The sequence below is a fragment of the Miniopterus schreibersii genome, assembly GCF_964146895.1.
Source record: "Miniopterus schreibersii genome assembly, chromosome: 3".
NCBI classification, from domain to species: domain Eukaryota; kingdom Metazoa; phylum Chordata; class Mammalia; order Chiroptera; family Miniopteridae; genus Miniopterus; species Miniopterus schreibersii.
In genome coordinates, this window is record NC_138103.1 from 84739250 (window position 1) to 84766125 (window position 26876).

The window sequence follows — 26876 nt, forward strand, 5'->3', positions numbered from 1 at the left end:
TATCATCATCTATTATCTATCTATATAAAACATGTATTACATATTTGCAATCATCATCTATTATCTATCTATATAAAACATGTGTTACATATTTGCAAGACATTTATTTGTCCATCAGACTTTGCTTGTTGCATATACATTGTTAAGCCACTGTTGGTCTCATGTGTGTTATATTTTGTTTTAGGTGACCATATAAGCTTTTTAAAATCAGGAACATGCCATTTAGGGGGAAAACCTCTAGGGTTTGAGAGAGAACCGTGTGTGAATACATCCTTCGTGCCCAGTGGCTAAAAACACCAACTCTAAGCTTCATCAGAGGACTGGGTGATAGAAATTCTCTGATGTTATTAAAGGTATATCTTTCTAGTGGTTTTATAGTGGAATTAAATCCAAATGGAAGTAACTTTTCAGTTAAGTGGTTTCTGCATTCCTTTTGGTGGTTGAGGAGGTGGAGCGAGAAGCCACCAAATGTTCTCCCAAAGCACAGCCTGCTCTTCTCATCAGGGACACTTTTTATAATCAGTCAATTAATTATTTTTTGTGGGGTGGCTGGGGCAGAAAATAACTTTTACTTACATTGTAAATACCCTCAAGTCAGCGTTTTGTTTCCTACTTTCAAATATAGGTGAAGGATATGTAAATGTAATTTTATGTACTAGTCACCAAACATACTAGACAAAGAACTAATGCAGTCACCTTAGCCTCCTCTAAATGGCCGTGTACAGCCAGTAGATTGTTGTGAGCTGTTGCTCTATGTGATGAGATGGGCACTTTGTTTAGAACTCCAGGTTGGAGATGTCCACTTAAAATTTCCAGCTGGGGATGAAGGTTCGAGTGTGGGCTATAGCACTTTGCTGGGCAGCCATTGGAACTATGCAGTAAGACACAGGTCAGCCCCTTCCCTCTAGGAGCTCACCTTCTAAAGGGGGACACTGATGTGTATTTAGATAATTACTGCGCAGTGGGGTAAGGATGTGGGGTGCTGTGGAAGTGCAGGATGAGGGATCTGATCCAGTAGTGGAGGTATCACAGAAGGGGGGGTGGGTCTTGTCTGTGATTTTCAGGAGGAGTTGTGAAGATGAATAGTGTGTGTGATCACATGCATGTTGGGAGGTGAGGGGGTGTTTTAGGCCCATGGGAGAGCAGTGTGTGTGGAAGTTCAGTGGTGAGCAAGGGTATGTGTTACTTGTGGGTGATTGGAATTTCTGGTGTGAGTTGGGTGTGAGGAGAGGGTAATGAGTGGGGAACTAGTGAGGTAAGCAGACGTCAGACCATGAGGGACTTTGTGCCATGTCAGGGAGTTTGGGCTTTATTTGAAGAATTTTAGGGGAGTAAAATGATGGGATGTATGTTTAGGGGAGTAGCCGAATGGATCAGAGGGAGTCTTCCTGATGGGTCTTTTTTTTTTAGTGATGACAGTTTCCTGCTAGGCAGTCAAGACCCACCACAATTGTCTCCGCCCCAGGAATTTTATATCTTCTGGGACACCTCCTCCTATTCTGATCCCTCTGGGCCTGGTTTTTCTAACACAAGTACCTGTGCCACAGAACTGACCCACATGTATGGTGCTTTCTGGAACAGACTGAGTTCAACACTGGCCCTAGATTATATGTTATGTTCAAGCCACCCGATGTAGGGCAAGTCTGTGTACACAGAAGTTTAAAACCACCAATTTATACTACTTGCCTGTATTGAAAACCTGTCTGCACCTTATGTAATAATTAAAAGTATATTTATCTAAAGGAAAAGAATTATAGTAGAGCTTTATTTTACAGAATATGATTTTGATCTGCATTAAAGTACATGTGGACATTAGAATTTTTTTCTTTTCTTATTTGATAGAGGATAAGGGTGATTCGTTTGATACAAATTTAGTGTCTAAACAGCTTTCCTGAGAAGCTGCTTCTTATGTAAAGCCAGTCTTCTTTGGAGCAGGTCAGCATCACAAAATCATATGTAGGTACATGCATGTATGTAGCTTAGGATGGGATGACTGGGGTCCCAGAGGACAGACTGAGTGAGCTTCTCCCAGGGGCACCTCCTGACAGGCTCTGCAGGCACAGACGGACAGATGGACTCATTCTTTCTTTTGGCACTAGGCAAACACGAGGATACGTTTTCCCTGTGCTTAGCCCTGTGCTGGTCCCCAGGGAAGCACAGATGAATGGCACATCTGGGCTCCTGATTCTTTCTGACTTGTGGGATCGTAAGAAGGCAGACTCCTCTTTTATACTACTCCTCTTTTGGCTGTTGAAATACTCCCTTCAGTTGGTTTGAGTTACGCTTTTTAATTAACTTCTAATGCACAGTTAATACATAATTAAAGCATTAACAGTTAAAAATTCTGCAGATTGTTTCATTTATATTAAAGTATATGTTGTAGTTTAAGACTTTCTTTTTGTTATGATCTTTTTGGTTATTTTGGTTTGTCCTCTGTGTTTTGTGCCCAAGACATTAAAAACTGGAGCTATTTTAACTTGAAATGCCCTTAACTCCCTGGAATCAATCAGATGTATGCTGCTTTTTCTTCCTTAAAGTTATGATGTCACAGGCTATTGCTTCTCAAATTTTGTGAAGGAGTAAATCAACCAGTCTGACAGTTATTAAACCATAAAGGTTCTAAGTAAAAATTACAATGCTGCCCTATGAAACTCCATTCATATTCCTGTGTGGCGGTCTGTGAACATGTCCATGTTACTGATATAAGTACGTAATTCACTTTATATGCATTTTATAAATATTCTGTGTGTGAAGGTTATAGCTATATTTATGTAAAAATAATATAAGCATTGCATTATATGTTTTAATTTTTTATGTTAGTAAAAAAGACATTTAAACCATTTGATTTATAACCTTGTGTCTTTGCCCGCATAAACATTTTCGTAGAGGGTCCAGGATAGTTAAAATGCTTCCTTCCTATGCAACACTGGTCTGAATGCTTGCCTGACGGAAACCCCTGATAGCACCAGCGCTGTCCTCACGCGCCGCTGCTCCCTGGGATGTGTGACTAATCCTGCGGGCACTGCAGAGAAAGGTCCGGGAGTCGGGGCTGCGGGGCTGCCCCCGGGCTCCTGCCCGGGAGGGGTGACGTCACCTCCATTTGGGCCCGCGCATGCGCAGCGCCGCTGATGCAGAGATTTATCACCGTTCTTTGTGTGCAGGGGTGCGTGGCGCCCCCGTTTCCCCCAGATAAACGAATGAGTAAAATTTGGTAATTATCACCAAGACTTGGTACTAACAGTAATCCTCCTGCTTACTATGTAATGCTTCTTTTCTTTTGTTGTTTCAAAGTGCTGCTTTACTTATCAACACATTTTTATTCCTCTACAGCCTGTGTTTTTATAAGATTTTTTCCCCAGTTTCTCTCACTTTCCATATTCCCATTTAGTAAATGCTAAAGCAGTATAGCTGACAGGGTCTCTGAAATGGATGGGGAGCACAGCTGGTCCTGTGGATTGTCTTCTAAGGACACATCCCGGTGCAGGAGATGAGGCAGACAGTTCAGAACAAGGCACCGGCTCTTTTTAAATGATCAAAAAGTAACTATGGTTATTGCTAGTATCTGGGAGAAGTTTGGGGTTAAAAAATTAACCTGTGTTTTAGTTTAAGATTCTTTTAAAATTTTGACTCATTTTTAAACTCGCTTGATTTATTTCACTTTAAATTTTTAACCACAATGTAAAAACAAAGAACTTTTAGAATAATGTGCTGCATAAATGCGTTTGCTCATTGTGAACATACTCCTATGGTGCTTTTTTTTCTTAAGTAAAAAAGAAAATTGGGAAGGGTTGTTGTTCCTTTTCTATTTGTTTTAAAAAAAATCTAATACCAAGGAAACGACCACGTGAGTGAGCATTCTGGTCAGCAGTGACTCGCTTCAAGAGGTATCTGTCAACAGTGACAATACAGCACCTCCTTGCAGAGTCTCGGGATAAAAATGAGAAATTGATTTGACCAGTGAGGTATTAGATAGTTGAAGTTTCAGACCATTGATTCCAGTAAAAGATTTTCCATTGTTGAATGATAACTTGTGAGATATTGCCTCCTAGGGCGGAGAGGTTAATTTTCCTTCTTATAAATCATATTATAGGAGTGGCCATCTGAGCAACACTGAGCTTCTATCTCACAACCTAAAATAGAAAGTGCTGAGGAACGTTGAGGTGCTTGAAAGGGGGGCTTCAGGGCTAAGCAGCTGGGGAAGTATGTTTATTCAGTCAATCAGTCATCCATATCTATTGACCATGCTGTGCCTGGCCCTGTCCTAAGTATTGGGATACAGCAGGGAACAAAACAGCCATCCTCTGGCCAGCAGGCTGATTTAAAGAAGAGCAAGGAAAACTAACCTCTTGATGGGCAACATAATGCTTATCAGTTTTAAAAAGATGAGCAATTTGGGAGCAGAAGTTCAAAATTTATCTCAGATTGACATGCTGCTGAACTAAATAGTGATTTAAAAGGTGATAACAGAATCAGTTTTGGCAATTAAAAAGTAATATCATGCTGAACCTTGGAGTTGAGATTTTTTTTAATGACTATATTAAAACCTCTAAATATTCAAATTAATTTGTTTTAAGAAAAGGTATTATTTGTGTTGACTTGGAACTGGAAAGAGGAAAGAAAATCGCCAAGCACTATCTTTTCATTTATATTAACAGTGATAAAATGTGATTTTTAACCTAAACCCTTTTCCCCCAGTAGTATTCAGTAAATATTAATCTCAGGATCTGAGAGTAATGGTAGATATGTCTATCAGATTCCTGTAGACTTGGTTTGGAAATGCACTTGTTGCATGCCTTTAGGATGCCCCCAGGAAACATCTCTGGCCCAACAGATGAGCGTGGGCTGCCAGCAGTCTGGGCTGTGTTCTCTGTCCCCTGAAGCTAGCGTTTCATGAAAACTCACATTGGATTTTTTGTCTCAGGTAGCAAAATGCTCTTTAACTTGTAACAAAAACCATCCATCTTTCTGTGCACTTCACTGTAAGTTCTATGTAATTGGAAAAGGTATCTGCAGTAATTCAAGAAATGCATACAACTAAATGCCCTCTTACTTTGGCCATTTACCTTTCAAGTTGCTCTTCTTTTTCTGCCCTTTCTCTTCTAATTTTTACCAGAATTCTCTTTGTGGTACCCCCTTCCACCTATTACTGGCATATTCAAACTCCCTTGGTGACACTTAGAAGTAAAACTATTGCTGACTCCTGGTCTGTGGCACTAAGATGTGATCTGTGATCTCAGAAGTATCAGTCCAAGGTGGCTTTTGCTGTTCCTTTCCCTTGACATGAGCGTAGGAGGAGAGATGTGTGCTTCCCGGGATAGTCTCTGGGCACATACCTTTGTTCCTAAAGTTTAGGAACCACAGCTAAATCCTTTAACACACAAGAAAAGATGACAGTGGGAATTGTCTTCTCTGTAGTGTAATCTAGAATCAGTGGAATAGCACAGAAACCATTTCTTTATAATTCGTTTTTATAGTTACACTCTGTTTTCATAAATGGCTCTTCAGGGCATGGTACAGAATCTGCCTTTTTGATTTAAGGCTATTTCATGGCTGAGTTCTTCTTGCTTTTAATTGAAAGTTACATGATGTATTTAATCTGGCTTTAGTATGCATATATGTTTTGTCAGTCTTTTTCTTATTGGGTCTGTTTTTTAAAATGGAAATGAGATTAAAATTAATGTTTAGGTGACAGCCATAATAGCCACACACTCAATTTCTTTGTGTGGTTAGTTTTATATTTCTGCTTCCCCTTCCCCATTTTCTTTTCTGTTTAAAAACTTTTAATTGACAATTTTAATAAAGTTAACATCTCTTTTTTTCTGTGACATAGTCAACAAAAACATGGTGGTAAAACTGTTTAGAATTAGTATCCTAGTCTGTGTTTGGACATGTGCATAAATCACAATACAGGTATAACACATTTCAATACCAGTTTAGCCATCAATTCACAAGCATTTCCTCCTAGAAAGACTGAGTTTTATTTAGGGGAGAAATTCAGGAACTGATAGGCTAATGTAACCACAGTTTTAAGAAGCTGAAAATACAGCTGGGAATGAGTTTGTGGCTTATAGTACGATGTAGGAAATTGCGATTTTCATTCTTAAGTTTTGTTTTCTTCGCCTTCTTTTTGCATTGATACGATATTCTTCCTGTGGGGTGGCCTGGAACATGGCAGCTCTAACTTTCATCATCCACTCCATCAAGAGTATTAATAAATGGGTGTGTTCAGAGAGTCAGCAGGAATGGTCAGGAATGCTTTGTAATTATTAGAAGTCACATAGTCCTCTTTTGAGGCACCAGCACTGGGATTAGGACATTCTCCTTGTGGAGGGTTGTGTGAAAGGGAGCTGGACCCATAGGTGGGGCTCCTGTTTCTGGACTGTGGGAGTCCAGGACTGCAGTTTGTGGTGATACTTCTCAGAGGGCTGTGCTGTGTCCTGGCCAGGGCAGCTGTGGGCATGGTAGGAAGCATGCCTTGTCTTAATCTGGTAGTAATAGAAAGGGGATCCTTTTCAAGTCCTATAGATTGGGATCTATAGCGAAGGCTTAATTCTTTCTAGTATTTCTATAATTTTGTCTGCTTCCATATTTGCCTGGGTCCCCTAGCATTTTGTGCTGCTTATGGAACTTTTCATACTATGCCTTTTCTATGGGTATATGTAAACTTGTCTCCTTGAGGCCCGAGGTGGTGCCTAATTTCTCTTTGCATTTGCCCTACTGCCACCTGTGCCAACCTCAAATGGAACTGGAGGTAATCAATCTCGTAGGCACGTTCAGTGAATTACCCAATGACTGGCAATGAATTGCTGAGACCAGATTGCATCCATTCAGGAGTTTTGAAGGAACCTTAAGGATGAAATTCCAGAACTCTTGGCTCTTGTCTTGCCTTTTATAAATAGCCACTGTTTTACAAGCTTGGTAGGTTGCCAGCACAGAGCGTGGTATGTTGGAAAGCCAAATGGCCTGGTGATCTGGAGGTCCGGGTTGCATCAAGCCTTTTCATGACCAGCTAGGTGGTACCACTGAGCCTCCTGGACCTCAGGGTCCTCAAGATTTGTTTGCTGCTGACTTTGAGCAAAGTCTCTGGTGATTGTCAGTGTTGTTGTTAATTCCATTAAACTGGGTTGTTAGTATATACATTCTATGGACAGGAAAGGTTTACTTTAAAAAAAATCAAACCACACCATTAATGTAGTCATTCTTTGCTTCTGGAAATGATAATGTTGTAGAGACTGGATTCGGTTATATTCCTCCCAGAGGTGCTGCGTTTGTCGTTTGCTAGCTTGCTTTAGCAGGCTATTTTGGCTGGACTCAAGCTACAAACTCCGTCTCCTTTGCAGTGGGCAACAACTCAAACCTTGGTCAGGTCTTTCATCCTTAGCTTAGAGCTTAGGCTGCTTGGAGCCTGCCCAGCACATGCGAGGCTCAGGGAACAGAGATTTGGGCCAATTTTATACTTTGAATTTGGGTCCTCCCTTTCTCCTTTCCACAGTTTCTTCTCTCAATTTCAGCTGCTGAGGTCATTCTGAGCTGTGTTCTGATTCTTTTTTTTTAATTGTTCAAAATATTACAGATGTCCCCTTTTTTCCCCATTGACCTCTTCCCCTGTGCATCCACTCCCCTCCCCAGGCCTTCACCACACTGTTGTCAGTGTCCGTGGGTTATGCATCTATGCATGTAGATTCTTTGGGGAATCTCTCCCCACTCACTCACCCCCTCACCTTCCCTCTGAGATTCGTCAGTGTGATCCATGCTTCCATGTCACTGAATCTGTTTTGTTCATCAGTTTATTATGTTCTTTAGATTCCACATATAAGTGAGATCATGTGATATTTGTCTTTCTCTGCCTGTCTTATTTCGCTTAACATTAGCAGCTCCATGTGGCTTAGACTGGGCCCTGTCCTCTGGCTAAAAGCCCTAATAGGGGAAATACACCTAATGTCATTTCCTTTTCCCAAGTGTCTCTCTCTGCTTTTGGTCACTCTCCAGTGCCTTGAGAGAGTTGTGTTTTGTAGATTTAATTTGTGGCAGAGCTGGTCCAATAAGAGCCCCTCAAACAGACCTGAAGTGGAAGCTCCATCTGTTTACTTTCTAATTTCCGGTCTCTGTGTTTGCATTGGTTGGTACCAAGCTTACATTTTGGATGCGTTTCTTGTACTATTTTGGCAGAAACAAACAGGAAAATAGGGATGGGACAGCAGTCTTTTATTTTTTTCTAGAGAGTGCTCTGTCAGTGACCATAGTTACTAGTTTTGATGAGCAGGCCAGCATCCTTGAACCTAGATGGCCTCTGTTAGAGACCTCCAAGAGAAATATCCTGGGGCTATGCTATCATGAGTATGGACATTTTTTACCTCAAACTTCCATGTGGGCATTCGCTTTGGTGAGCTGGGCTGGACATGTTTGGGCTGCAAGAATTCCTTTTGCTTATTAAATGGACGTTGGCTTGGCCCAGCTTGCCTGGTGCATGTTTCTCCACAAGATTTCCACTTGGCCTTCTAAGGTATTGAGGGGTGTAGGGAGAGTTGGTTTGAAGTGAGAAGAGGGCCTTGGCCACCCTCTAAAGCAGGTGGCACTGGGCCATCTTACCACATGACATTCCTCCAGGGGGGCATGACCCAGAAAGCCTGGAAGGACAGAGCCAACTGGGAGCTGTGGCCAGTCCCCAGCTATTTATAATCACTTCTCTCCTCCCTGCCACTGTTTATTTTTGACTCTGGTCTGATAGGATGAGGTGTTGGGCTCCCCCTAGGGGTTTTAGTGTGCCAAAACAGCAGTTTTTAAAAAACAATGTTGCTACTTTATTTGCCAGTATTTATATTAATCTACAACATTAAAATGAAGATTTTTGAAATGATGTGAACTGATTTTATATCCTGTCTTTTTGGGACCAGATTTTGATTGTTAGAAATGGCCAGGAGCCTGCTTCGTACAGTAGCCTCCGGGTCTGTGGGCAAATCATTGCTTGACATTAAATTAAAATAGAAGATAACTGTGATCAGAGACTTTCCTTCACAGAATTAAAATGTTTTCAAATGATGATATTTCTAGAGTCGGTTTAATGGGTGTAAAGAAAGCTGCTGTGTTGGCATTGGATAGAATGGTTAAAAAATTAAATATCATTCAAGCAACCTGATAATTTTATTTTCTTCTGTATTTCAGGGTTTCGAAAAAACGATGAAATGAAAGCTATGGATGTTTTGCCAATTTTAAAGGAAAAAGTTGCATACCTTTCAGGTAAAGTTTAACTTTCTGACCTGCTTTTATTGATCCTCTGACTACTTCTGACATAGTATCACACAGAGTCTGAAATACTAAACTAGCTCACCTGCCACACCCACAGGAGCACTGGTATTTCCGTGCATTTTTAACTGCTTTATTCTTGTAGTATTTTCCTGAGAAATTAGTGCCCAAAGCATTTTCTTCTGCTGGCAGGCACAGCGTAGGTCAGGTAACACTGGTGATTCAAATGTTTGTGGCTGTCACAAACATTTGGCTCCTTTGCCCTGATCAGTTAGGTAAAACAACTGATTTTTTAAAAAGTTTGTCATCTCAGCAAAAGTGGTGGGAATGTGACCGTGTGTCGACATGTCCTGAATTTTTTACCTTGGTTTCTTGTACTTTGTAGCTACTTGTTGCCTCCTCTTTGGGGAAGTGAGGACGCCCATGGATCCGTGACTCTTCCCTTGGCCACTCTGGTCCTGGAGTTACTAGAACCCTTGTCATGGACTGTGAAAACCCTGGTGGTCTTTACCAGCTGGGTCCTCCACTTACCTGTAGAACCCTGTGCTTGGGACACCTGGCCCTCCTGTAGCGTGGTGACAGTCTGCACCAGTCCTCCAGGCTTTAGGCCACTTGACTGCCCTCCCCTCTGCACATACAGGGTCAGCTTTAGGGGTTTTTGGAGATTGTCTCCTTGGGAAACAGAACAGCTATTGGGTATTCCACCTTTTTGGTGCCAGTTTACTTGTTACAAAAGCAAAGGTTTGAGAGATTTTTCTGCTCTGTTTTACAAGGAAGTAAATCTGTGGATGGTCACATGCTTTTAGACAGTCTTCCTGGATGTATTTCCCTTGATAACTGGTCATCCTTCCCAAACCAGACATATGATGCTGATCGATGTCTCCTCTTGAATACTTTATTTTGAATTTATAACACTGCTAGCTGCTTTTATATGGTTTGGGTGTCCTTTTGGCCCATGGGATTGGTGTATATTTAGGACGCAGTTTCCTATGGTATTTTTGTTACTCTTACCTTGCTTTCTGTCTAGCAGTATTTTTTGGCCCCTGTCAGACACTGTTTGATGATTTTGCTGAAGTAAATCTAATGCATAATGCATTTGGAATGTTAGCAGAAGATTATACAAAGTTCATGAAAACAAGAAGGTGCTTCAGATCGATGGGAACACATGGTTAAAGAATGAAAAGGCAAACAACTCTTGGCTTGCAATTCACTGTTAAAAGTAGCCTTTGCTGTTTTCTAATCAGTTCCTGACAAGCTACATAATATGGACTCATGCCAGTTTTGTGAACTCCTGACTTTGTAGTTTACAGATGGATTTTAAAGTTAATAGAATGAAAAGACTCTACTTATAAATATAAGAGGCATCAATAAGAAAGGCTTACAGACACCTGATCCCGCATGTTCATCAGCTTTTATTTTAAAGTTTGGATCTGTGATGAGACCACTTGTTCCTTCTGTCCCCCCTTTTGTTCCTAAACCTCTAGTTGTTCCACTTTCTTTTTTTGTTAAGCCCTGGAGATGGACATGTAAAACTGAGGAAGGTTAAGATTGGTGATTTTGATTTGTATTCATTGTTTTTTTAGGCATTTAATACACAATGTATTATTAGATGGCATTTTTAAAATCTAAGTTCCTATTAAAAATAAAACTATCCTTTAACAAATTGAAGAAATGAAATCATTAATCTTTTAGAATTATGTCATGAATTATGCTAAAACCTTAAATTCTGCAGACATAATTCAAGCTGGGTATCTTTAGTGGGGAGGGAAGGTTTGCATTGCAAAAAATTTGATATGGAACTGTTTTAAAATATAAGAGGTGGTGGAACTTCACCAGCTGTGTTAACGAGGTGAAGTTAGTAGGCGCCACCACGATTTTATAGTACTTTCTAATTTATGACTAGAATTGGCAAGCTGCATTAGTGTGAACTGACTGCTGATTGCCTTAGGATTACTGATATCTCACTTAGTAAGGGGAAAGGGAAAAAAAAATCATAAAATTAGAAACAAATGGTTATTTGTATGATAAAATTTGGGGGGAGTGGTTTACAAAGAATGAGTTAACTTTTTAAAAAACTTAACCTGTGAACCCCCTTTTTTTTTTTTTTTAGTTGAGAAGTAATTCACAGAACATAAAATCTACCTTTTTATAGTACAATTCAGTGGATTTTAGTGGATTTATAAGATTGTGCAGCCATCATCACAGTCTAATTCCAGAACATTTTCATCAACCCCCAGAGAATCCCCCGTCAAGTTCCCCAAGTTCCCACCCCTTGCACTGGCAACTGCTAATTTTCTGCTAAGACCCCATTTTTAAAAATATTAGGGGATATTATGCTACCTTTGTAAAAGCTCTCCATATGAGTGGCTTTTCGTAAATCAAATGTAAGTGAGTAGCCAGGGCTTCTGAAAAGCAGGCCAAAGTGTCGGTGATTCCATGAGCTACTTTTTAGGTCACGATCTAAAAAACCAGTGAGGTTTTCTTGAACTCAGATATTTCTGATCCTCAGTCTCATCTCTAGGTACTCTAAAAAGTAATCCTCATTGCACTTAAGTAAGATAGCAAAATACTACTTTCTCCATTCAGAGGGTGAATTAAATGAGGTTAGATGACATATCTAACTTCATGCCTGAAGCCAGAAGGAGGGCCACTGAAAGAAGTGTGCCCTGTGGTTTCTACTTCATGATGTGTATGTGTGTGTGCACGCCAAGTGTAGTTTATGTTTATTATATATATACATAATACGTTACATATATTTCTAGTATATATATTTAATGTAGCATATATTATGTATTGAATGTGCGTGTGTTTACACATACATATATACTCATCTATATCTGTTCTCTATGACATCTTATATGTAATTTCACCTGTGATGTGTAGTTCCTGTGCCACTAGGGTTTGGGCCTTGAAAGAACTCACAGACAACTACCAGAATTCCCAACACTTTTCCCCTTAACTTTTTGTCATGGAACGTTTCAACCTCCCTCACAGGAGAGGATAGTGTAGTGACTTTTCATGGACCCATGGTATGCGTCAGTAATCTTGTTTCATCTATGTTGCTGTTTACCTCTCCCTCCCTTCACTGTGAGTAATTTTGAAGTCAATTCCAGATATCGTGTCATTTTATTTATAAATATTTAGTTCAGTAAAAGATAAGGCTAAAAAAAACTATACTTCCATTAACAGGCCTAAAAATGAGTAGTAATTTTTTAATATAAAAAGCCAATCAGTATTCACATTTCCCTGCTTGTGATTTTTTTCTATAGGACACACATCACAACTAGTTGGTATGTCTGATGTCTCTCTTAATTTGTAGATTCTTCCTCCTCATTATTTCTGTCTTACCCCTTCATGTTTATTAGGTGAGGAAACCAGGCGTGTTCCTGTAAATTTTCCTACATTTTATTAGATTTTGCTGGTTGCATCCCTGGGTGGTCATTTAACATGTTCCCCTTTCCCTGTATTGCTTGTAACTAGGAGCTAAGTCTCGAGGCTTGATTAGACTTAGCTTAGGTTTTACAGGTAAGAAGGCAGAAACCCTTCATGGGTGGTGGTGGGTAGTTCTACTGGGAGTTTTACAGGGAGAGTCTAGTGAAGCATTTATTGATGATCATTGTGCAGATCTAGTATGTTACTAGGGCTGCAAAATGCTGACGGTCTAACTATATCCTTTCTTCTTCATTTGTCAACTTGGATATTCCATGAGGAGAAGAGTCGCACCATCAGTTTCTGGGCTACCCTGAGAACCCAGGATAAGTGACTGATTCTTGTCCTTTACCAGTTTTCAGACTAATGAAAGATGACCATTAGACATCTTAGACTAAAAAACCCGTTGAGGGGTTTTTTTAGTATCATTTTGAACTCATGATTTTAAATGTATTTGATGTGTTTTAATTCACTGTACATTTCTTTTTCTCTTGGAGAAGTTAAAATTTTCTCATCTTTGGACAGTGGGAGCCTCTTCAGAGTGGCTCCTGAGTCCTTGTACCACAGTATTTCAGCTTCTCTACGCTGCTGTGACCAAATGTTTCATGTCCAACTTGTCTGTTTCCTGCTCCACATGGGCAGCCAGCCAGCCATTTCTCTAAACTCCCCTGGTTCCTCTGGTGGGGAAAGGTGCTGGGTGCTAGGGAAGCTCGCTGCTCCTCTGGGGTGATTGTTTCTGTCTCTTCAGTGAACACATCTAGGAAATTGTGTGTGTGTGTATTTTTTTTTCCAGTGAGGAAAGATGTCATAACTTCATACTAAAATTTTCAATTTAGCCCTGGCTGTTGTGGCTCAGTTGGCTGGGCACCCTCCTGAGCAAGGAAAGGTAGCCGGTTTGATTCCCGGTCAGGGCACATGCCCATGTAGTGGGCTTGATCCCCAGGAGCAGCTAATCAATGTTTTGCTCTAACACTGATGTTACCTTCGCCTTTCCTCTCTCTCAAAAAAGTCAATTAAAAATCCTTTTAAACATTAAATATGTTTTTATTGATTTCAGAGAGGAAAGGAGAGGGAGAGAGAGATAGAAACATCAATGATGAGAGTCATCTATCGGCTGCCTCCTGCACACACCCCCACCCCCCTCTGGGGATCAAGCCCGAAACCTGGGCATGTGCCTTGGCTGAGAATTGAACGGTGATCTCCTGCATCATAGGTTGATGCTCAACCACTGATCCACGCCAGCTGGACTCAATTAAAAATCTTTTAAAAAGTGTAATAAAATAAAATTTTTAATTCACATTTGGGATTACAGATATTTTATTTTTCTTTTATTATGTCCGTGTATTTCCTTTTCCTTATGCTAAAAATCTTAGTTCCTACTCTCATGAACATAATGGCTTATTTACATTGTAATACTATTGTGCCACAGTGTGACTTCTGTTTTGTTGTCCAGGAGCATATACCAGTAGGAATGTGCTGTACTATTGGTGTGTTTTAAAGTCACATAAAATAGTTCCTCTCTGTGTGAATCCAGTTCCTACCAACTTGAAACTCAGGATCATTTGTTTCATTGTGCTTTATTTTTAAGGCTTAAAAAAACACCAAAACAGCCACCTAATCTGCTTCAATATTAAGTAAAATGTGTACATCACTCCAAGGTTAAAATCTAAAAAAAACTAGTTAAATCTAGTTTCTCTCTTTACCTCTCTCACCCTGTACCATTATTCCCCCATAGGAAACATATTTTTGTTTTGTTTTCTTTAGTTTGGGGTTATTTCTTATACTTTTAAAATAAGAGCATTCTGTCTATCCATCAATCTATTCTCATACCCCCTTCCCTTAGATAAACAGTAATTATTATGCACCATTTTCTCTGTCCCTCTTGTTTCACTTTAAACAGTGCTCTAGAGAGTATATCGCAGTGCATCTAGAGTCATTTCTTTTACAGTTGTATGTGACTATACTGTGTGTATGTACTCCACAGTTTATTCAGTCAGTTGCCTGTGAATGGACCTTGGGTTACTTTTTTAGAATAGCTTTTTTGGGGCAAGGTGAACATTCACCTTTGCAAGTGGAGGTATTGGCAGTAAGGTAGAATTGGATTGCCCAGAGGTTTGCTATTAGTATTGTGACTACTTACTTTAATTCTTCTTGTTCCAGTTTTGCAGAATTCAGCATTTTGTGGAAAGGGAAGGAAGGGGTACCTCCCATTCATCTTGTATATTTTTATTAGTATCTAGTATGGTCTGAGTCCTTAGTGACTGACTGGAAATTCAGCTGCTATCAGAGCCCTTTCCAGAACTCTAGAGTCCTCTTAGAGTCTTTATTCTTGTAGGAAACACAGATGATAAATAAACTGAGGTTTATTTCAATATTAAAAAGGCTGAAAAGGTCCCACGTTATAGCTACAAATGTCTGTATACAATTACTTCCTTAAATCCAGTGAGACTCATTTCTCTCTTGGTCTCTTGAGCAGCATGGCCCAGAATGACCAGAAGCAGCAAGACTCAGACTGTTCAGACAGTCCCATTTTTAACTTCCCGATACCTGATGGCAGGTATTTTTAATTAACTCTGTGTGGAATGTAGAAGAAGATTCCATTCATACAGCAGACATCTATTGAGCACCTTTTCTATCTGCCCGTCTCTCACTAGGCATCGAGAATGTAGACTGATGTCATTGAATGAACAAAGGTACCTGCCTTCATAGGGCTTCCATTCTTATTGGGGAGACTGACAAACAAAAAAATGTGTAAGTTATATAGTTGACTAGAAGCTGATAGGTGCCTTACAGAAATAAAAGATGGGGAGAGGAGGAGTAGAGAGAACGTGGTTTTTATAAGTACTGAAAAATAAAACAGTGTCATTAGGAACAAAAAACAGTGCTCTTTGTTTTCTTTTGTTTTTTGACTAACACGCATTTGGCTAGGCAGATACTCCCTCGTGAGCTGTTGGCTTTTGATTACAGACATAGGAAGGTCCAGAGACTGTAAAACTCTCCTACATAGACATCCTGTGACGTTGGTAGGTGCAGGAAATGAATTTCCTGCCCTTTTCTTTTTATTGTCCAAACTAAGGTGCTGAGTTTCCTGTCTATAAAATGGGACTGACATCTGTCCTGCCCGCCTCACCATGAGGCTGTGAGTTGACATCAGACACATATTACTATGTCTAGTAGATGATGCTTTTATAAGCTGCATTATTATTATATTTATTAGTTCAGGAACAAGAACTTTAAAGTTGTAACTTTTCTGCTTCATAATCCAAACAGTATTTTTATTTGGGTACTTCTGTGACACTGGCAAACAAGCTAAATCTTGGGGCCTATAATCTAAACAGAATCTGTGGCATTGCTTTTAAGCTCCTTGGGGCTCAGAGACCATGTACTACATTTCATTGATTCTACTGTATTGATTTTTTTACCTCACTGGGAGGGGTCAGCAGATGGGTGATTTTGGCCTGTCACTGACTGTGACACACCCCAGATTGGAAGATACACCCCAATGCAGGGAGGTTAGCAAGTGAAAACAAAATTTTAAATTATTTAAATAGAGAATATGCAATATGCAATTTTTATTTCACAAGTGATTTTTGATAAAGGTTTAAAACTACCCTAGAGAGTTTTCTGAAGCTCTATTCTGGGAAAAGGAAAAAAGACAAATTGAATTTCCCCCTTTACTTTGAAATGCATGTATAGGTTTCAGTAAGCTTTCTTTAGGACACGAGCGGGAGCCTGATTGGGGAATGAGCTGCTAGTAAGTTCCAGGGGACTCCAGCGTGGGGAAGATCTCTAGCTGAACGATGAAGCAGTACCAGGGCAGCAGCCCACACTCCTGCATACACTTAGTTCAGCTCTCACCTCTGGAGTGAGCAGGTGGCCGTGTGCAGTGTGCCTGCCTGCTGACTCCCCGCATGACACCTGCTGATGGGTAGAGTTTGGATTCTACTTTTTACACCATGGTAGAGCTTACCTTGCTTGCATTAAGAGACACGATGACCTTAGAGAAAGGAGAATTGAACACAGGTCATTGGCGTTCCGTCTCCCCACTGAGTCCAACATTATGTTGCATTTAAAAAAATTTGGAATAGTGGTCCAGAAAAATGTTAGATGAAATTCTCTTTACCAAGAGTCGAGTGAATGTGTTGAGCTATAATATTTTTGATTAAGGATATTGATTACTTTTTGAAAAGAATGAAAGGTGTTGGGGAATTAAAATATTGAAATTGTTTCCTGTCTTATATTGGAGACAAGAGGTATTCCAAAAAACCAGAGCCATTGATATTGCCCTAAAAATACTATGATGTTTTAGATGATTACTTGGTAATGACAATCTAGTCATTATAACTGCTTCTCACTTTAAAATAAATGTTTTTATTGATTTTAGAGAGAGAAGAAGGGAGAAGGAGAGAGAGAGAGAAGTATCGATTGGCTGCCTCCTGCCCTCCCCCCCCCCCCGGGACCTAATTAGCAATCTGGGCTTGGCCCCAACCGGGAATGGAACCGTGACCTTTTGGTGCATTGGACAATGCTCAACCAACTGAACCACACCAGCCAGGGCTCATTCATTTTTTTGAATGAATTCTTTCATTCATAAAAAAGTCCAGGAACTCATTGTTTAGTTGTCCTTATGACATTTTTACTACTTTAGAAATATCTAAAGCCACTAGTTTGAAAAATTATATAAATTCTTGCCAGGGTGAAGGACCCACTGTGACCATGCTGGCAGAGTCCTTTGTCTTTATTGAAGCTCTTTGAGCTTCAGTATCTTTACTTATATGGCTGGAATGATAAAACCTCTTAATAGGGTCATTGTGGTGATCAAATGAGAACGTGTGTATCAACCACTGGGTACTACACACAGCATGTTCTGGTAGCTATGATTTAGTGTATTCCCCGTTTAATACCAGAATTATTGGAATTGTAAATAACACTTTTCCAGGCTGTGTGACTGAACAGTACATGTGGATCGTTTTAAATGATCAGAATTAAGTTTTATTCCTGTTTAGAAAGCATGTTAACCATCCCAGGAAATTGTAAACGCCTATATTGGTAAAATGTATTTTTAAAATAGCTTCTGCTGGATACTTTCTTGACCTTTGAAAAGGAAACAATCTGGCTTTCTGTCGTTGTTCTTTGTTTGCTTTTTGATTTTACCTGTGCAGATGAGGTAAGTAATTAAGATGATAAAACAATTAAGAGTTGCATATTGTGACTTGAATTTTGAGATCTTAGTGCTGTACATCTAAGAGAGATGCCCAGAGTTGTAAAACTAAATGGAGGATCCACCTGGGAAGGCTCAGTTTCCCTTCTGTATTCTTTCCTGAAAACCCTGATAGACTTAATAAAATATAGGTGACAATTTCACTGAAAATGGTCAGTGGTACCAGCAGACTTCACTAGAATTGTGTCTATGTTAATTAGAAATATGGCTGCCCGTCTGTCAAAGGCCAGTCATCATCTGAGATTTGTATTTAGTATGTGTTGTAATTTTCCAAAGTCCTTGACTAATTTAGTTCTGCTTTACAATTCTTGCATGAGTAGCCCACCTTCCTTTCTTTGTATATGTGGCTTTGTGTGAAAGATTGGTAAAACTTGGCCACTGGGGTTGGCTACTGCCCTCGAGAAAGGAAGACACCCTGGATCCAGATTACATAAAGTCCCGAGCGTGAGGTTTGAAGAACATTCTTGTTTTTTCCCTTGCAAGACTTAAATCCCAGTTTGGGTGATAGCAGAGGGAGAGCTTAGAATATGGGGGGAGGGGGAGCAACGTGTAGGAGGAGAGGGATGGTGGGTGGTGGGTGGTGGGAGGATGTGGGTGGTGGTTCAAGGCAAATGTGCGTGAAAACTTTTCTCTCCAAACATAAAACTGAAGAAAGGAGGACACATGTTGGAAGGAAAGGACAAGGCCTCTGTGATATCCTCCGGTGGTGTGCAGAGCTAGGACTTTTTCTGCTGAGGCCCAGGAGGGGTGACCTAGCCTGGCCCTGTTGCACGGTCCTTTCTGGCCTTGCATTTGATAGAGGTGCAGCTTTTCGTGAATGGAGGGTGACACTGTTGGACTTCCGGTGCCACATTAGTGTCCTGTCCGCTCTTGTTTTTGTCTGAGTGTGCTCCACATGTGTGTTTTTCAGGTGGCAGAGATAAGCGTGGAGGTCCCATCTTAACGTTCCCCGCCCGCAGCAATCATGACAGAATACGACAGGAGGACCTCAGGAGACTCATTTCCTATCTAGCCTGTATCCCTAGGTAAGTCCTGGGGGGCTGGGGCTTCTCACTGTTCTGAGCCGTGGCACCATGCTCTCTAGAAAACAGCTAAACCTCAGCCTGGATTCCAAGCAGACAGAGTAGCATAAAGTTAAAACTATGTTCTTTCTCCTCGTTTGCACGTTGTGACATCCTGTCATGCTTACAACACTTCTAGGTGAGGGAGGAGAGGTGCGTGTTTGAAGAGCTTTGTGGGTGATGGTGGGGTTGGGGTGCCCACTGGCTGGGGTAGTAGGACATGGTGCCTGAGGTAGAAATGAAGGCGACTTGTGGTTGTTGATTCTGATCCCAAGACGCAGGGTCCTGGACGCCCAGGGAGAGCGGTTTCTGATACCACTGTCTTCATGCCGAGCTGTGGTTCCTTACAAATATTCTGTTGATTTGTAGCATGAAGTTGGTGGGGCATTAAAATCCTTCCCAACTAGTATGACAAGACTTCAGGTTTGGGAGCCCCCATTCAGTCTGAGAGACCGTTCGTGGTGGTCAGGGAGATTTTTAGCCTGGATGCTGAAGAACACCAAGAACAGGTGAAGCTTTATTTTCCAGACAGACCTGAAGTGGGGACGAACAAAGAGGAATCGGCCCGTGTGTGTACTTGAGGAATATACAGTCTTTGTTTCTGCTCTGAGGTTTTACCTCCAGCACTGGCTGACAAGCAGTGAAAGACACCCCCCCCCCATTAATATCTCCATTTAATTGTCCAGATTACTTTTTGGAAAACGGAATACTACTGTGATATCATCTAAGGATATAGCCATGCCTGGAACAAGAGATGATTGTGTGTTGAGCGTTGGAGGGGTGCTTCCCTCTGAAGAAAAGGGAATCTTTATTCCAGAAAGGCATACGCTAAAGGAGGGCATTTCCTAAGGGACTAAATTAGGATGTGTAAAAAAACACAAAAAAGTCGGCCATAATACAGGCTAGAGGAGCTAGGAACTTTAAGGAGCATGTTATGCAGAGAATAATAAAAGAGGGTCAGTAGCAGCATAATGGGATCTAAAGGTTGAGGTGAATGTACTAGGTCCTCCCAGCACAGGGTTTGTGGCACCAACCAGGGAGGACAGCTGTGCCCTTTTGTAACCCATCCCTGCTGCGGCTGATGAAGCGACTGTCTGACCTGCTGAGGAAGTTGTTGGGTTTTCTGTTTGGGGGTCCTTTATGGGAGAACTGTCACCTTGTATCATCTGACAAAGTGACAGTGCCTTACTTACACAGAAAGTGTTTCCCTTTCCTCTTACTGTGGTGTTTTCTTGGACTGCTGCACTTGAAAGCAAAGAGCTGGAAAGAGTTTTAGAAGTTATATACGACTCACTGTCATTTCTAAATAACAATATAGTTGATAGCTGCCACTTACTGAGTTCTTATGTGTTGGTACTATGCTAACGATGGAAAAAGAAACAGAGCAATACAAAGGACAATGTAAGAAAAAGTCTTACCAAGCCAAATGATAGTCGGCATATAGTTTAATGAAAAACAAGCTGAATTTGGTATCATCCAGGTGATTTTTTAAAAAATTATATAATTGAATTGCTGTATGTAACTTTGGCACCGTGCTCTCTGGTTTTGAAATCTGTTCTGATTGTAAATGAAACAATTACTTTTCATTTCATTCACATTAAGTTCTAGTGGTTTGGGGCTTCTCACTGTTTTCACTGTTCCAAGATATGGCACTGTGCTCTCTAGAAAACAGCTAAACCCCAGCCTGAATTCCAAGCAGACAAAGGAGTATAAATATTATCAAGAAATTGATTCAGGTATGTTTAGATCACCTGGGTGACCCACTTAAAAAAAAAATACAACACCTTGTCATTGGAAATTTGTGAGCATACACGAAAGTAGACAGAATAGTGTAGCAAACATCAGATACCTGTCATCTAGTTTCAACAATTAGCAAGTTTCGCCAATCTTGTTTTTCTCTAATTTTCCTCCTGGAATATTTTATAACAAATCCTAGACATTCTATTGTTTCGCTCATCAACACTTAAGTGCATAGGGTGACTGTCCGACTACTGAGTGTGGTCGCTTCATTTCTTTGCCTAGATTTGCTTTTCTATTTACAGTTTCAAGTGACAGGAAATGCCACTTTGCTTGTCCTTGATTAATAGGTGAGAATAACATATAAGTGATGCGTTTGCCAGGTGATAATGGAGGAAAATTTCATAGTGGTCCAAATGGATAAAGTAGCGGCAGGATGAGTCATCTCTGAGCCCACCCAGGATCCACACTGACCAGAAAGGAGCTGTGCTGCCTCTAGTGAGCACTGTTTTAGCCCAACAGTAGGTCCATAAAGATCATCAGCAAACTAATGGTGTGTGAATTTGGGGGCACTGGTGGGTTTGCTTGTAGCCTCAGAGTGGTTTAAGTAGTCCTGAGGGCCTATGAGATTTCTTCCCCTGCCTGTTACTCCCGAAACTTCCTGCGATGTGAAGGTAGCCTCTGGCTCTTCCTCAGCCAGACAGTCACAGGGCTGCACCCTCCGGAACGTGGAGACACGTGCCATCCTGGAAAGCATGGGCAGAGGCAGACGGTGGCCTGGCACAAGGTACTAATTACTTTTATCCATATTCTGATCTACAAAATGTGATGCTAATCTATACTTCTTTGGATCCTTGTAAGTATTGAGTAAGAGTACTCACGTACACGCCCAGTGCAGTGCCTCAGGTGCGGTAGCTGCCTGCGAAGTAGTACAGTAATTTCCATCTTTCCGATTCGCTCTTCTCCTCGCCTTCAGTGATTTTCCTTTGACACGCGTTCTAGAGCCAGACGGTCTTGTTTTCCTTCTGCATGGCCTCTAAGTTGTCTGTGTGTCTCTCAGAACGTGGCCCTCAGAGTAATGTGATCTGAGAGGTGAGTAGTTGAGAATTTATTACTTGAGTCACCTTCCATTCCCCTCTCTCTCCTTTAAAAAAAGGAGTAGTAGACCGATTTTCATGTAATTCCTGTGCAAGGAAACTTTCCAGTACATGTGTGTAGGAGAACTTCTCACTGGTGTAGTGGGGATTCCTGCACCACGATGAAAATCACAGCGTTCTTGGTACATCTCTAGTTTTATTGTTCTTATTGCTTGAATTATACTAATTATGTTCTAGAACATTAAAATGATTTATAGTAGCTGAATGGATAAAGCACTCCCACTCTCTTTGGTCCCTAATGAAATAATGTGGAGACTTTTAATGGATCCATTCATGAACTTAAATATAAGAAGGGACTTTCTTTAGGAGCTAAAGAAAGTAGAATTTCTCTTCTTCGGAGACCTGCATTGAGAAGGGACTTCAGTTTTAGCAGAATTTTCCGTATCTCACAGATAAAACAAGGCTCTTTGATAAAACTGCCAACCAAACTGCTTCATGAGTCACACTTTCCAGTAAAATACTGGGTAACAAAGTCTTTACGGCGGAGGAATAGCTGTAGCCCATCTCCTGTTGCCAACCGCACTTGTTCCTCAGCTGCTCACGAACAGAACTGGGCTCGGGGAGGTTTGCAAGTCATTATTTTCCTAATAATGACTGACTTAGAAGTTGGTAAAGACAGGTGGATTGACCAAGGATTGACCAATGACAGGCGCTTTCCCAGCCCAGCCCTGTTCACTGGGTGCTAACATTTGCCTGTGGAGGAAGGCGAGGAGTTAATCCTTCTGTAAACTGCAAGCTCAGGGCACCTCTTGGTTGTCTCCTTCTTTGGCTTGGTCCTGTTGTTAAGCTTGGAGTTAGTCAGGATTTGTCTTAAGCCCCTTTCAAGTGAAGGGGCTTTGTAGTTGAATGTACATACTGTGTGGGACTATGTGAGGAGAAAGACAGGCTGCCAGCGAATTTGTGTCAATATGGTGAAGACTGATGCTTAAAGCGCAGTCTACCAAACAGCAACTAATAAAACAGTACAGCACACAGTGAGGGTTGCAGTGTCCGTGTTTGTGTGGCAGCAGAGCGTGGGAGCCTGGAGCAGAATACCTCCGCGGAGGCAGGCTTCCTCCTGCTCGGGCTGGCCTTGCCCAGGCGCCTGGAGCCCTGACGTTTCTACAGAATGGGACCTTGCAACACTGCAAACCCCATTAGAGCCCAGGAGGTCGAGGATCCTTCATTTCAGGACGTGGGAGATTTTCAGACATTTCTGGAAGCCCTGTTGGCCTCTAGGATTTGTGAAGGAGGCCTTGGGTAGTGGCTGGATTGTGGCCCAGGACCTACTTAACACCCAGAGAGGTGTGTGAGCCAAGTGTTAACTCCTTTCCAGTTCATAGTCATATAGGAGTAGGTCTCTGAAGTTAATCAGATCATTCCTGTAGTTCTCCACATTTCATTGATAAGCTAGGCTGCTAGGTCCGTCCGCTTTCTCTCTGTGGCTTTCAATAGCAAGTTCCTTATAGTGTCAGCCACCATCTATTCAGGCTCTGTCCCCACAGACTTTTTCAGAATATTTTTGTGACAAGCCTCATGTACTGTAGTTGTCTTAGGGACTTTACATCTGTGGAATTTGGGGCATCAGTTACTCCAATGATACGAATCAAGATAAGGAAAAGAAGTGTGTGTCTGTGTGTGTGTGTGTGTGTGTGTGTGTGTGTGTGTGTGTGTATACGTGTGGAGGGAAGAGAGGGAGAGGGAAGAGGAGTGAACTCATGCAAGAGTGTATGAAATTGATTTTAATTTTGACTTTAAATTTTTTTTGGCTTTTTAACATCTCTTAATGATAGCAATTAGTTTTCTGGGTTTTTAATTTAGACTAATTTCTCAGGGTGATTACATGAAGCAGGAAAAATGTCAAATACCTTTCCCATAGTCCCAGTACATTTATGTTGGGTGAAAACCTAAAATTCCATTGGGTGCTCATGAGGCTTAGGTGTGTTTCCGAAGAGCTCGCAGGCAGCCATCCCCTGGCTCACATCTGCGCCAGCATCAGCTGCGTGTGCTACGTCCACCACGTGCCAGTGTGGATAAGGCTGTGCTTAAGTGGGTGGCCGTGTGACAGTGAAGCCACAGCTGAGTGAGACTAGGGTTTTCACCTGTCTTTAAAGACACTCACCCTTGTTGCTTATTTATTACAGAAGCGTATTATTTGTATTTACCATGTACTCAGGGATTGAGATTTAATAAAATCAGTAATTTTTGTTGCCTCATCAAGGTCACTCATAAGAGAAAAGGCTCTTTGATTGGTTTGTTCATACTGTGAGCACGTGGAGAGGAGGAACATGGTGACTCCTTGCTCTGTCCTGCTCAGTGCTAAGGGCCAGCAGGGTTCCCACTGTTGTTTTACACTGTCAGTGCAGCTGGGTGAAAACGGCAAATAATCTCAATGTTACTGTGAAAATAGATTGACCCCCCCGGACTTTGCCAGAAGGGCGCCACAGGCCCCATTGATTGGGGGGCCACAGTGGAGAACCTCTGAGATAGACCGGGGTCCTGGGACAGTGAGAGGGAACAAAGTATGACATTGGAAAGCTCCGACCTTAGCCGCCATCACACTGGGGGGGGATTTTCACGCCTGTGGTTGGGGAATCCTGAGTGACTGCTGCTCATGGGAGTGTGACACCTCTACCTGGTTCTGTGCACACTGCCAGGGGTCTGTCCCGTTTTGTGCTCACCAAGGCCTTTGCTGTAACAGTTACTAGGCAGCGTGTGATCAGTTAACACACAAAAGCTGTTTCTCCTAAAGAGGAGACAGGATGCAAAACCGTGAATACAAAAGACAGTTTTAAAGGTTTTCAAAGTTGAAGCTCTGTTTCCAGGCACATTCTTCGAAGCACATTCTTCGAAGCACGTTCTTGGAGGCACATATAGCCAGAGTCTATTTTATGACAAGGGAGCGGGAGACCAGGGCTCCTTCTGAATTGATTTCCATATCCTCCCATGCCCCGTCCGACCCCCCCACAGTGCTGACCTGCAGCCAGGCTGTGGGGGGACGGCCGCCCCTTCCCTTCTGGTTCCCACCTGCCAGTACATCAGGAGGAAGGAAGCAGAGTCAGCGTTGCCCGGCGGGACTCTGCCCAGAAAAGGTGGTGAGAGTTGCGCAGCTTGAGCATGTGTTTTCTCTCTCTCCAGTGAAGAAGTCTGCAAGCGAGGCTTCACGGTGATCGTGGACATGCGTGGGTCCAAGTGGGACTCCATCAAGCCTCTGCTGAAGATCCTGCAGGAGTCCTTTCCCTGCTGCATTCACGTTGCACTGATAATCAAGCCAGACAACTTTTGGCAGAAACAGAGGACTAATTTTGGCAGCTCTAAATTTGAATTTGAGGTAACTTCCACGTATGGCCAGACCAGCTCCAACCATGCATTTGGTTTATCGAAAAATGACTTTTTCCTCATCATTTTAGGCTCATAATAGATTTTTAAAACCAGATATTAAGATATGTCCATATCTTATGTACATATGTAAAATTAGTTACTGCATGAAGTAACAAAATTAGTTCATTTATAGTGTTATCCTAGTGGATCCTTCTACCCGAGGTGGGTTTAGTTTCAGTTCTCTTGGTTTTGAGTGGTACGTAAGGTCACTGTCTTGCAGACAATGTATAAAATATCGACTTATTTTCCTTTTATCTATCACTTCTCCTTCAGCTTCCAAGGTTCTGACAGGGCTTTGGTGCAGTTTAATGAGAAGATTATGGGAAGAAAGTGTTCCAGCCAGCTTGAAACTGGGTTCATGCCATACATATTCTGTAATAAAATTGGAATATTTTCTAATAATAAATTACAATGACTTTTGGTTGCATAGATTGCTGCTTCTAGCAACTTTCCCAAACATTAGGGTTCAGTGAATATATTCATGTATTTTAAGGTAAACAATGTGGGGATGCAAGAAGTAATTTTTCTCCCACTATTCTAAGTTTTCCAGCTGGTCTCATAATCAACTTAACATGAGACAGACTAACAGAAGATGTCCAGAATTTATTAGGGATGTACTTGTGGGGGTGTCGTGAGACTGTGAGACCTGAAGACGCATTGGGCAGTGGAGGTCTATATGCCCTTCTGGACAAAGGAGAGGCAGGCGGGGGTCTGGGATGTCAGTGGGGAAGCAGGTAATTTCCAGGTAGCTGAGAAGGAGCAAACACACAGTAAACAGTTCTTGCAGCACCGCCCAGGAACCAGTGGATCACAGAGGGGAGTCTGACAAACAGGCTTTGATAAATTTCCCTGTCTGCCAGCTGTAGTTTATATTGTGATGCCAAGGTGATGCTCTCTAACTTTAAGCAGGTTTTTCTGTCTGAAGCAGGTAAAGGGTCAAAGGTTCTTTCTGAGTTTATCATTTTTTAATAATCAGCTTAAAATCAGAATCCCAAAAGGCATATTTTGAGGTCGCAAAACATTGGTCCCCCTCAACAGCAGTAATAGTATGAAACACATCACCCAGTATTCATCCTTAAGCTTTATGTTACATTTCACTTTCCAAAGTGTTTCACATGCGTATTGCTTGAATTTTAAAATCTCTTTCCATGGTACTGATTTTCAAAATGAAAACTGAATTTAGTTTTGATTTGAAACTACATTCAAGGGATTTAGGTGAAACATGAACCAATTTATTGGGTCTTACTATTTTCTTGATGCAGAATTTAAAGTGTGTTGTATTTAATTATACGTGTTTTAAGCAGAAGTAATGGTTTGGCAAAATAATGCACACAAGTTTTTGCTAGTTTAAATTTGATTTCTCCTTCGGGCCTTTAAGGTTACCTATACCGGTTTTTCTGTTGAACTTGTTTGCCTCCATGGACGTTGTTAAAAGTCCAGACAAATGAGACGGGAGTGAACTTATAGTCACCTTGCAGCAAAAGTGCTTGGTAAGAAGCAGCCCTGCTTTCTAGCTCTGCCGCCTTTGCAGCTTCTTACACCAAACGGCACGGAGATGCAGGTTTCTCTGAGCTGGAGGTGACAGGTGTGGCTAAGCCAGCCCTTTTCACTTTTATCTTTTGGTTCTAGGCCACAGATAATCTTCCTTTACCTTTGTCTTTGCATTTA

At 41.4% G+C, this 26876-nt stretch overlaps 1 protein-coding gene across 4 annotated transcripts in view; it reads left to right on the top strand.

The window, feature by feature from the left end:
- TRIO (trio Rho guanine nucleotide exchange factor) overlaps window positions 1–26876 on the top strand; it is a gene marked incomplete at its 5' end in the record, with an annotated part of 300776 nt that overhangs the window by 90381 nt on the left and 183519 nt on the right. For all 4 annotated transcript variants that reach the window (XM_081131178.1, XM_081131180.1, XM_081131179.1 and 1 more), the window contains 3 exons: window positions 9163–9237; window positions 18804–18918; window positions 24966–25158. In XM_081131178.1, the coding sequence (XP_080987304.1) occupies window positions 9163–9237; window positions 18804–18918; window positions 24966–25158 (383 nt within the window). The remainder of the gene's footprint in view (window positions 1–9162; window positions 9238–18803; window positions 18919–24965; window positions 25159–26876) is intronic.